Source organism: Harpegnathos saltator, unplaced genomic scaffold (assembly GCF_003227715.2).
Source record: "Harpegnathos saltator strain DR-91 unplaced genomic scaffold, Hsal_v8.6 scaffold295, whole genome shotgun sequence".
In the NCBI taxonomy this organism is placed as follows: Eukaryota; Metazoa; Arthropoda; class Insecta; order Hymenoptera; family Formicidae; genus Harpegnathos; species Harpegnathos saltator.
This window is the reverse complement of record NW_020230089.1, coordinates 1053406-1066242: the sequence shown is the minus strand read 5'-3', so window position 1 is coordinate 1066242 and position 12837 is coordinate 1053406. Positions and strand designations below refer to the sequence as shown.

Here is a 12837-nt window from a genome sequence, read left to right as displayed (position 1 = left end):
GTATGTAGGTGAGAGAGCGGCTCGGACGAATCCGAGCCGCGTGCACGCTACGACCTTTCCTTCCCTCATTTTATTGATCCGCCCTCCTGTACAAATAAGCTCGCGTACCGCCACCCTCGCCTCGGCCGAACCGGCCGAGGAAAGTTGGTCTCCGAGCCGACGACGACGACCACGACGACAGGCGGACGCCGCTCGTCTCGCTTTCCTCTCGTCGCTTTCGCCAAATCGATGAATCCCCGGGTCGCGGAAGAGCGAGAGAGAGAGAGAGAGAGAGAGAGAGAGAGAGAGTGAAACAGTATTTATTGTCCTAGAGTGCGCCCTCTCGGGACATGCGATTGGCGCGGAGATTATCCTCAACCGAGTCGTGCCAACGAGCAATAGCGCAACGCAAATATTGCGATTCAGTCGTCCCCGTTGCCGCGCGCTGAGTCTGTCTCGTCGATTGGCTCAGCGTTGAAGACGCAAAGTAAAACACAATTCAATATTAAGAGAAATAAAACAGAGAGAGAGAGAGATAATTAAATGCAATACGAGTGTCTCGTTCGGTTCATCCTTAAAATAGCCAATTGAAACAATTCGGTTCAGTACTGGAGAAAAATCGAGCTATCGAGCGAAATACGAGAATTGCGGTTGGGCATCGCCTCGCTTACCGTTGAAAACGCAAATTAAAATTGAAAAAAATTGCACGTCAAAAAATAAAATAGAGAGAGAGAGAGAGAGGAAATAACCGGCGTAAGCTCCAAGCTTCCGCGTGCCGAGCCGCGGGTGTGTGCGAGCGTGTTGAGTTAAATCGGCGAACGCGGTGGCGAGTGAGTTTACGAGACGGCCTCTCGCACGCGCTCGCGAACGTTTTCTACGTTTCGACGCGCGCGCGCGCGCGCGCGCGGTATGCCGGCGATGGTTCGGCGAGTTTACGGAGATGGCGGAGATTTACAGATCACCGAGGAGCAGCAGCGTGCCGCCTCGGAAAAGGGCCGCTTTCTCGCGCTTGGTGCGACTCCGATGACCGAAATGGCTCGTGTCGCGTCGTGTCACGGCGGATAAATCGCCGGCGAGTCATGTTTTCGGCGAGCGAGTGAATCGCGCCGGTGAGCGTGTGATCAGCGGGCGACGCTAATTAAAGACTCGCGGGGGTTCTCATCACGCTTACCGGTGCGTGTATAACCGCGCGTGAATTACGTCACGTACGTTAGCCAGTCCCTCTCTCCTCAGCCTCCTTCTCGCACTCGAGAACCGCAGGTTTCTCTCTTCCTTCCTCTCGTCCGAGCCGAGCCGAGCCGAGCCGAGCTGAGCGCGCCGCGTATTACATCGGAGATTTACGTCTTGTTAACGTCAGGCTTTAGTTACTACCCGCGGTCGCTTCGCGGACTCGCGGACACCGCTACAAATCATTCGCAATAATCCGCGTGCGCGACCGCCCGTCCGTCCGTCCGTCCGTCCGACCGCTTTATGCGTATCGCCCGCGACTAAATTTAACCGCGTGGCTTCGCCTATACGCGGCCTACGTCTCGCGGCGAGCCGGCTTGGCGAATCGTCTCTCTACGACTGAATATCCGTGGAAGAGAGAGAGAGAGAGAGAGAGAGAGAGAGAGAGAGAGAGAGAGGAGAAGAGAATGAGAGGATGGATAGATTTATTTAACCCTTGCAGTGAGACCCCTTCCTTGAGGCATTATGATACAATGTGATAAAATTGGACGTGAATCACGAGCACACAGATGTAAGCGTGTGTTCGTGAGGAATTGAGTGCAACATTGTGTGGAGAGATAGATAAGCAGATAGGTGGATAGTAGATGTACTTATTTTGTGTATAGAGATATGTAGATGAAGTAGAGATAAGTGTATTTATTATCACGCCAGGCTCTCTGCCCTCCAACTGGAGGGAACTTTTATGGAATAATACATCACCGTGCATATATCGCGTGACTGGGAGGTGTATATTCATATCGATGTACAACTTTATATATTGCAAAAATCAATCGATAGTTTCGATAGCGGGGGGTATCTCTTCAACTTTACAGTATAAAAGATTATGCGTAAAGTAGCAGTTCATATGGTTTTGAAACGTTTTGTGCAATATGATTATATCTCAGCTGAACTGAGCCGGGCTAATCTCCTTCGGATGAATGCTCAGTGTGTAAGAGCGTTTACAAAAATTACGACGGTTGTTCTAGAGAAAAGAAGAGAATAGAGGTGGCGGGGAGAGCAAAATCTCTAGGAATCTATCTAGGGAGAGAGCAAAAATTACGGTGGATTGTGCACACTTGATAAATTTTGCGAGCTTTTCAGCGGACTTGCGGCCGACAAATCCCTGCGCGCTTTGACCCGCTGCCTCGCGCGAGCCTATAACCGCAGGTTCCGCACCGTTGCATTATTTCGAGGCACGCTACTGACCCCGAGCGCTCCTCCTGTCATATTCAGTAATCGCTCTCTCTGATAACGGCGACCCCGATCGCCGGTGGCCCATGCGACGTCATTATTGCGTACTCGCGTAAAGACGACGAGTCCGACAGGTTCGACGGGGCTTCCATCTCACTCGTACACACATACACGTACACACACACACATACTGACCTCTTCACCGGTAAAGCCCCTGTAGCGCACCCATTTTCCCAGCTTCGGCCGCCAGTACTCGAGCAAGTACGCCTCGGAGAACTCGGCACCCTGGCCGTTGCCGAAGCGACCCTGAGTGCCGGTCGCGGTGATCATGTGCACCGTGTGAAGATCGATTTCCAGCCACTCGCGCGGCTCCGTCGTGATCTGATGCTTCGGACACCAGGCACCGCCGTGGCTCTCCTGCTTCAGCCTGGAAGGACAAATATTTGTTCTGGGATTACGGACCTTTGTTTTCTCTTTGCCGCTTTCTTGCTGCGCTGCGAGCGCCGAGAGGCGGGAAAGAGAAAGAGGGGAAGAATGAGAGAGAGAGAGAGAGAGAGAGGGGAGGGAGAGAATGTGAAATTCTCTCTCTCTCTCTCTCTCTCTCTCTCTCTCTCTCTCTCCGGGGAGAATTCTTTTTCGCCAGAGGAGAGAAATAGTCTCGGGCGCGCCGATCGCGTGATGCTTTTATGGATTCATACATTTTTAGCCGCCATGTAAATTCCAGGGGTTTACCATATTTCGATTCGCGATATTCCCCGTTTATAGTTCTACACGGGAGCGCGAATACACAGTCTATACCCACACACACACACACACGCACACACACACACATATACACACACACATGTATACGGTATCTTGGAATTATGTAAACATCTCCGCATACGAGATGAACGGGGGAATATAGCGCGCTCAGCTTCGTAACACGAAAGACGACAACGTCGACGTTGTGTCTCGGAACGTCGCCCTTGGGATCCGCGACGACACGGCAAGAATTCGCGGCCGCGAACCGAACCCGAGCCCGAAACCGATAAGGAGATAAAGATAAAGATAGAGAGAAAGAGAGAGAGAGAGAGAGAGAGAGAGAGAGAGAGAGAGAGAGAGAGAGAGAGACCGTTATCGCACGACGCGAGCAGAAATGTTGGCGTGGTCGCTCAAAGGAAATCGTATAAATACGTGATCGGCCGCGTGTCTGACGGATAACCGTCAGCCCGTCGGCGGGCGATACGGGGTGAAATTATAATTTATCGATCGCGCCGAGGCTCCGGATGACATGAATTAAAGATGAGCCGGTGGCAGCGATCGTCGCGAGAAGCATCGCGACGAAGCCACTTCGTGCCGGCTAATAATTGTATTCGCGTATACCTTTCGCTGGCACGTCCGCGACGTCAAAAACCTCCTCCCCCTTCCTCCCTTGTCTCTTTCTCTTTCTCTCTTTCCATATCTCCACCTCTAATTCGTTCTGTTTTCCTCTCTGACGGGCCGCAACACGGCACTGTGAAATACGTCGCGAACGATTCCACGGCTCGTAAAGCAAGTCGACGAATCGGCGAATCTGCTTCTCTTCCACTCTTCTCCCCTTCTTTCTTTTTACCTTTCATTCTTAAGCTGTTTCTTCCTCGCGATAAATCATTCGCGCCGATATTGACCATGATCTCTTGCGATCGCGCCATTCGACTCGCTAATGTATTAATCGCGAACGCCTGTCCGCGCGGGATGTCCGCGTGCGAACAATACCGCGTGTGTAGAATGTTTTCGTTATGGGCTCGCGTTATTAGCCGCGAGAAGAGTTTACGAGGGGAGCGTTTCTTCCGTCGGGAACCCGAGGAGGTGGACCACGCCGGACTGTTTCGCGCGGAACGGAATGGAACGGGACGGCGACGAGTGTTGGCCGAAGAAAAATTCTAGGAGGAGACAGGAGGAAGGAGAGCAAAAGAAGGAGAGAAAGTTGCAGGAGAAAGACAGAAGGAGAACATAAGACTCTGAAAGGGGGGAGGGGAAGGTTAAACTAGGCGCGGGGTAGCTTGGCTGCCAAATGAATTTGCCGACGAAACTCGTATACGCGTCCGGCAAAAATGTTGTCGTGCGATAAAGAGGTGAGCTACCTGATTCTCTCTCTCTCTCTCCCTCTCCCCCTCCCTCCCTCCCTCTCTCCCTCTCTCTGAAGTGTAAGAACTTTAAACGTTGCTTTGACGCGGAGAGCAGTAAAAGAGGGCGATGGGTGTTCGCCTCCGCCGTGTCTCTCTGAAGGTGCTCCTTTTGACGCGGTTTGGCAACCAGACGAAGGAAAGAGAGATAGAGAGAGAGAGAGAGAGAGAGAAAACACGACGAAACAGCGTCAGAGTACGAGAAGACGAGGAGAGAAGTGCGGTAGAAAGAGAGAAAGAAAGGAAAGACGGCACATACGAGTGTGTGCGAGCGAGAGAGACTTTCGAAGGCAGCGAGGCGACTAGAAAGAGAGAGAAAGAGAGAGAGAGAGAGAGAGAGAGGGGGGAGAGAGACAGAAGTAATATCCACCACCGCGAGAGGGGTCATAACTCATAGCCCATTAAGAGGCCTCGAACTGGCCGGGCTGCCACTTTGATACAGTCCGGGGGCATCAAAGACATTCCGCGCGCGGGCCGGGCCCGCGATAAATCTCGGGACGGACGATTACGCCGACTTGAAGCCGCGAGAGCTGCCACGTCGGCGGAATCGGAGCGCGTCCTCGGGCGGGATCGAGAGGCCGATTATCGGGAGGAATGGTTCGTCGAACGAGAGGGATCGCGCGTCGCCCCTCCGACGGCCTTGGCGAGTGATCCGCGAGCGTTGCCGTTACTGAGGTGAATGGAATCCTCTCTCTCATTCTCTCGTGCGAACGTAGCCCCGGCGTTCTTCCGAGCGATTCTTCCCGCCCTTCTCGGGGAGCGTTTCGCCGTCTGTACGTGATTTATAATACGCGTCGCGGCTAACTATGTTAGGTTATGGACGTAATTAGATTTTGCGATTGATTTAATAACGGATATATTGTATATATGTCAATATGATACGATAATAAGAGGACGCGATGAATACAATATGAATATTATAATACATGAATATGAATGATAAGATAATGACAGGGATAATTGATGATTGTCCCCCTCCTCCGTAAAGAGTTACGTATTTCCAAATGTAGATTTAAAGGAAATTCATTTATTCGAGCTCACGTCGCGACGTCCAGATGCACAAGCGTTTCGCCACGTCGTGATTAACTCTGTTCAATCCCGTGTTGACAAAATCCCGGGAAACCTCGCGTGACATTCTCGCGTCACCTGTATACTTTCAATTTGCCGTATCTGATCACAGCCGTAAACTGCGCAAGATACATGAAGATTCGGTCGATGAACAGTCGGCGAGGCGACCGATCGTTTCGACGGCGTATCGAGCGGCGGCTCGATTTTCGGTAAACGGATAGGCAAATAGGGTATTCACCGGGAAGCCCGCAACATCGAGCGAAGCCTCGGCAATGTCGCGAAAGACGACGGCGAGTCTAATCGGGCGACGTGCGATCGGTCCGTCGCGCGTCGCGTGCGCGATGATGCGCGACCTCGCCGAAGGGACTCTCTCGCGCTGGTCGATTGCGAAATTGTCTCCTCTCGACACACAGACACACAGACACATACACACAAAGTAACACACACATACAAGTTTCCATCCCGATCCGACCGACACGATCTCAGCCTTGGCGCGCCTCGATGCGCCGCGCTTAATTTTACGCGATTAATTTCTTTCGTCGCCGCGCTCGCACGCCTCGATGATTGATCAGCGCTGACGGCCCGATGGCGCGCGCGCGCGCGCGCGCGCGATACGTACGGAATATTGAAAATTCACGCGCCGCGGCCGCGACTAATGCCTCCGCAGAATTTCAATTACGGCCGAGGAAGGGCGGTCGCGCGTCTTCCGCGCGAGCTCGCCTCTCGCGAGCCTTTATTAGCGCCGTAGGTGGTCTCGGCACGAGGATTCCTCCTCGTGTTTGGACATCCGTCCCAGCCTCACTCGTGCCGTCTCTCCTTCTTCCCTCCCCCTCCCCGCCATCCGTCGACTCGTACCGTTCCGTCTCGTGTTTGTCTCGTCTCGGAACGGTAATTAGCTGACGCGCGTAATCAAAGGAGTATGCGACGCGGGTATGCGGCGAATGTGCGCGCGTCTGCCACGACGACGACGTCGTCGTCGTCGACGATGATGACGATGATGTTCGAGGGGTCTTCGGTACGGTCGATACACAAATGGTACTACCGCATGCGGGATGTACCGGACGCGTCATTAATCCTCATCGCGCGGCTCGAAGGCCGAATTTAGACGTCGCGCGATTTAGTAGGACGTGATTAATACTCGGGCCGACCGCTCGAATTCTTGATCGTCTGGACTCCCCCCCTCTCTCTCTCTCTCTCTCTCTCTCTCTCCGGGAGATGACTGAGAGAGAGAGAGAGAGAGGGGGGAGAGAGAGAGGGAGAGAGAGAGAGAGAGAGAGAATCGACAGGATGACGGACGTATCGTCCGTACGACACGCCGTCGAAACGCCGTCGTCCTGAGCTAGTCGATGACGTATCGCGTTCCACGAAGCCGATGACTCCGCCTGGTCGGCTCGCCGTCGCTTCCGCTGGATCGTTGGAACGTCGAAGTCTTAAATAGCCCCATCGAGAGCGAGTTATGAGCGGACGGATCGAGAAGTTCGCGGCCGGGCTCTGCCGGTTAACACATATGCAAACACCAAGCGGAACTGACCAAAGTGCAGTTGCTGAAAAAGATACTAAAAGGTTGCTACATTCGGCACGGCCAGTCTCCCGACGTATTCTGTGTGCAACGGCGAGATGTATCTCCTGAGAATTATTATCGCGATGTGCTGAGATAATTATCGCAAGCTTGCAGATCGTCGCAGCTGTAGCGCGTTTCTGTCTTCTCAAGACGTAAATCGACGTTTCCGGTTGTCAGGGATTAAAACGCCAAGGATACCGATTCGCGCCTCTCGCTCCGCAACGTTTTAACGGTTAGCACACACACACACACACACACACACACATATATACACACACATACACACACAACTTGACGAGTGTAGGGCGAATGATCAGGTTCTAGGATTTGAATATATCGCCGCGTTATGCGCCGTCGATGTGTCGCCTCGCGGTGAGCGCCGCGCCGTTGCGTTTTTCACGCTCTGTAGCGGAGCTAATATGATGAAATTTCCGGATTTGTATTGCATCGGATACGTGCGATGCGCTGCATAAACGAATCAGTAATTCACTCACCGTCCGTGATGCGGCCCGACGTTTCCGCTGTCGAAGCTGGAGCTCGCAGTGATGTCCGTATCGGGAATCGCGCCCGACTCCATCCCCAGGGGTGCGATGCATTGTGCTGCGAATAAAGGAAATCGCTTCAATTATATGCACGCCCGACAGCGAGAACGAACGAATAGACGAGCGAGCGACGTGAACTTCCTCGCGCGAGATTCTACTTTAGGCGAGACGTCGGAGTAATCGAGCAGTGCGAGGAATTGTCCGAAATTTTTTTGTTTTTTTTTTTTCAGCACTCCGTTTCGGACTTTTAAACTTTCCGTTTCCGGCGAGAATTCTGCTTGGGCGCAATTTTCCAAGTTACTTTTCTTTAGTTTTCAACGTTACGTATCTGCCGAGTTAAGGAAAGAATTCAGCAAAATTCCACCTAGAGCTCGTCATTAGGACTCGTTTGAACCATTTAAACACAATTTCCAACTTTAATTCCAGAGAAGGGAGAAACAGAATTTTTTATACTACTTCCTTAAGAAAATTTAGCAAAAAAGTTTAACCTCTTGGAAAGTTGTAGTAAAGGTTATTACATGTGGTAATAAAATTTATTATAATCTACTAATAAATGTGTCAACGAGATAATAAATTTTATTACAACATTATAATTTCTTAATCGAAACTTGCCGAGTTTCAATGTTTTGATTAAATTCTTTTTAGAAACAGGACATTTTATCCCTTGCTGTTAATAAATTTATCAACGACAAATAAGCTTTATTATGTGCCGGAAGCTTTTTAGTTTCTCACCTATTATTTGAGAATTTTCTTGCTCGTCCAGAGGATCGAACGATTATCCTCCAGAACGAATTTGCAACGAAGTCGTGGTGCCCTTCTTTACGGCGAGAAGCAAATCTCGAGTTCATCGGGCTTCCGTTATGCATTGCAATGTTGCAAGGTTACTTTTTCCCAATTAAAGCCGCGTGATTCGCTCGAGTCGGCGTTCCGGCAGGTTTCTCTGGGCTCGAAGAAGAAGTCCAGCGCGCGAACGGCGCTTCGGAGCGCCCCGTTTTTGCCAGCTCGCGATAATTACGGCGCATGACGCGATACTGGGAATTCCATTTGGAATCGAAGGCGAATAAGTGGTGCGGATGACCCGAAATTATACGAGCCAGCTCTGGCTGGTCGGCCGGCCGACTGGCTGACGATCAAAGCCGCTGCTCGCGAACGAGAACGGCCGTTATACCTTGAGTGAAGAGCGGTCAAAGCGGATCTGTTGGCGTAGCTCGAGATCGCGCCAGGATTCTCGGGAAACGAGCGGATGATATACAGTTCTTTAGCGAGAAATCGCAGCGAGAGACGACGGCGGCTCTTCGGCAAACTCGATAAATCCCGCTGGAAAATTCAGTCCCGAATGGCCGTAACGACAGCTGTTTCCTGAAGCGTCGTCGGCACCGTGAACGATTATCGAGCTCGTTTATTCGTCCGACGATCTTGAATCCACAAACTTTTCCTCCCTCGCCCATCCGCCCGCCCGTCCCGTTCTTCATCGTCGCGGAAGTCTGGCACCGTCGTCCGGAGGACGTCGAAAATAAGAGGGTTGTAAACATCTCGTACTTTTTCTCCGAGCGCCGCTCGCGAAACTTGGAGTCGTCGTGCCGGATAGGAGAAGGGAATAAAAATTTATCGCGACGCCCGCCAAGATTCAGACGCCCACTCGCACGAACCCCTTCAATGGCGGACCCCTTAATGATCCCTTAATGATCCGTTAAGCGCGAGACACCAGCGAGTCGGACAGACGAGACGTCTTCTCACTCTCTTTCTCTTTCTCTCCCTCCCTCCCTCTCTCTCTCTCTCTCTCTCTCTCTCTCTCTCTCTCTCTCTCTCTCTCTCTCTCTCTCTCTCTCTCTCTAGAGGTAGAGAGAAAGAGGCGCGAGTAACAATTCGTAAAGGAGTAAAAATAACGCCGCCGCTTCTCCCGTTATATCGCCGTTCCTCTCGCAGCGCTTTATTTCCATCGCCCGTAGAGACGGAGAAACAATCACGCGTGGCGGAATTTCCGGTAATCATCGGCAAGCCCCGTGGCCGTGCCGGCCAAAAATACTCGCGACAGAAGAATACTCTCTCGGGCGTCGCGACTCTCGCCGCCGGTCGCCATGGTCGGAGGGGGTGAAAAATGCGCCCCGACAAATAAGAGCCGTAATCGGTGCTCCCCGGCAGTGCGATCCGCGGAGATTCCCGGAAATCGATCGTGGCGCGGTCTGCTCTCGCTTCTTCCGCTGCTCGGTCAGGCGTCTCGCGCGAGCAACGAAAGTCGCATCCGTCGCCTGCCGAATGGTTGGGGTAGGCAGGCAGGCAGGCAATGGAGGCAGGCAGGCAGGCAGGCAGGCAGGCAGGCAGGCAGGCAGGCAGGCAGGTTCGATTCTCGTATTTATAGACATCCTGGAAAAGAGCGCAGAAACGAGCGAGGAGGAGGAGGAGAAGGAGGAAGAAGAAGAAGAAGTAAGTTATGCGACGTTTGGCCCGCCCCAGCCACTCATTCGGCGACCATAACTCTCAGGGAGTGACAGCTCCGAACGGAAGGGTGTGTGCCGCCCTCCATCCGCGAGAAGAGGGAAATTGAATGTCTTTGCAACCCTCCTCGCGCACGCCGCAGCTACGTTCTTTTCCCTCTCCTTCTCTCTCTCTCTCTCTCTCTCTCTATCTATCGCTTTTGCTCTCTTCCTCTTTCTCTCGCTCTCCGCCTTTAACCGCGTCACTGTCAAACTGATAACCGCTTCTTTCTGAAGACGGCTCCTCCGCGAAACCCGAGACAACCACGAAACGGTCGACGAACAAGCGGCGCGAGAGAGTAGGGGCAGGGGGAGAGAAAGAGAATGCAGTACGCTTGACGAGAGGCAACATGTAGATTGTAAAAGAAAAATTGTAATAAATTCCCGGCGAAAAATTCTTCCGTCATGCGTGTGCGTGTATGTGTCTGTGCGTATCCGACGCGTGCACCGCCGCCGGGTTTTGTACTTGTCGTTATTTGATAGTCTTGGGATTCCACGAGCGCGTTACGAGCACCTAAGGAAGGAAGGGGGATGGGGGGACTCCCCTGTGCTTCTATTTCGTACATGTTCTCGCGTATGTCTACATGCACGTCGAGTTGATAAACGATTTTCCGCGGGTCCTAAAATACCGAAATAGTAATTGAAATGTTTCTCTCTCTCTCTCTCTCTCTCTCTCTCTCTCTCTCTCTCTCTCTCTTTCTGTGTGTGTCTCGCTCTCTTTTTCCCTCCCGCTATCTTCGATGCATCTTATTCTCTCTTCCCTTCCTTCTCTCTCGCTCTCATCGTCGAATCCAGACCTCCACACGCTCGAGCTGAGGCAACTCAATGAGCGCGGCTCGCGCGATCTGTTGGGGATCTAGGAATTGCACAATATCGTAAATCTCCTCTTTACAAGCGCGCGTGCGAGCGAGCGCGAGCGTCGTTTGTCCTCGCGCGACGAGCATCCACGTCGCTCTCGAGTAGCGAACCACTCCTTCTTCTCCTTGGCAAACTGAGAATGCTTCGGGATTAACCTTTAACACCGGCGCGAGAGTCACGTCTTCATCCGCGGCCGCGTGAGAAAGAGATGGAAAATGAGAGAGAGAGAGAGAGAGAGAGAGAGAGAGAAACAGGCTCGACTCTAATAATTTAATACGCACTCGGGGCGCCGCACGGGCGGAGAAAACCATTACGATACGTGGAAATCTTATAATTCTTCCACGTAATTCTCTTTCTCTTTCTCTTTAAGAAAATACATTGGCACGGAGGGGCGACGGGCTGTATAATTTGAAGCCGCGTGCCGCCGCGGCGCACGGCGCGGGCTCGTCGCAGTGGCTTTTGCACACATCACGTCCCGTCCAATTTCGCGGTTCCCACGTTTCGCGGGCTGGTTACACGCGGAGTCAAAGATACCGGCCTTTGCGCAGATGAGCGCGACGAATAATTAGCGCGGCTTTTATAATAATGGTAAAGCAAATTGCACAGAAGACTAACGAATCTCCCGGCAAATTAGGGCGACTGGAGGACGGGGCGGAGGTGGAAGGGAGTAGGGAAGAAAAATAGAGGAAGCGTAGGGTTGTGAGAGCGAGGAGCGAGAGAGAGAGAGAGAGAGAGAGAGAGAGAGAGAGAGAGAGAGAGAAGAGAAAGAGAGAGAGAGAGAGAGATGGTAGACACCGACCGACAACACAGCGCGGGGCTTTTCTATCTCGGTGAATTTAATAATTCGCATCGCCCTTCCTTTGTTAATTCCGAGATTATTATTAATGACGGCGCACCGGAGCTGAGTCGCGGTCGGCTTTCGGTACGCTCGCTCGCACTTCTCTTCTCGGGCGCGAATGTAAATTAATTACGCACCGGGACTTTCACGAAAAACATATTAAACCTTCCCTGCGTCCTCCCTCTCTTTCCTCCTTCTCTTTCCTCCTTTCCCTAGCCGGCTCGTTGCAGCGCGATATTAGCGTATAAATCATCACTCGCACGCCTAATCTCTGGTTTAACGCAATTTCGTTCTTCTTGCTTGTTTTTTGCTTCCTCGTTCCTCTCTCCCTCTCCCCCGCTCTCTTCTTTCGCACGAAAAGGTCGATCTCGGCTAATCGCAATGTAGACGAGCTGTCTCCCGCACGAGTGAGTTCAAACGCGTACCTTCAAATGTCACGCGAACGTATTAGCGCGTGCGCGCGCGCGCGCGCGAGTGAGATAATCGCGAGCGCAACAGCGTGTGTCCCTATTAATTGCCTCCGGGCGAAAATGTGCCGAAAGAATCGTATGTTTTGGCCGAAGCGTCGCAGCGAAACGCGAATCCCGGATCTCCGGGAAATCTCGCGAAACTCGAGACTCTTCTCCCCGAGAGCGCCACACACTCGGTGTATCGTTGTGTATCAGGTGTCAGGTGTACTTTCATACCTGCACCGTCGCGACGTCGAGATTAAGCGCAGATTGAATTCCCCCGTCGCGACTCGAAAACTATCCGCTGACTCGTGCGCTAACGATAATCACCCTCTTGTCTCTCCCTCCCTCCCTCCCTCCCTCCCTCCCATCCCGCCTCTCCGTTTGGTCGCTCGCTCGCGTTACTTCGTTACATTCTCGTGCCGCGAAATTCGCAGGTGGACACCTGCTCGCGCGACCCCTCTCTCTCTCTCTCTCTCTCTCTCTCTCTCTCTTCCTCTTCCTTTCTCAGCTAAGCCACTGCG

General features: G+C 52.4%; 1 protein-coding gene across 4 annotated transcripts in view; it reads right to left on the bottom strand.

Moving 5' to 3' along the window:
• Positions 1-12837, bottom strand: part of LOC105188791 (discoidin domain-containing receptor 2) — a 148257-nt gene that overhangs the window by 21124 nt on the left and 114296 nt on the right. For all 4 annotated transcript variants that reach the window (XM_011150425.3, XM_011150424.3, XM_025299878.1 and 1 more), the window contains 2 exons: positions 7647-7752; positions 2572-2803 (listed from right to left, as the gene is read on the bottom strand). In XM_011150425.3, the coding sequence (XP_011148727.1) occupies positions 2572-2803; positions 7647-7752 (338 nt within the window). The remainder of the gene's footprint in view (positions 1-2571; positions 2804-7646; positions 7753-12837) is intronic.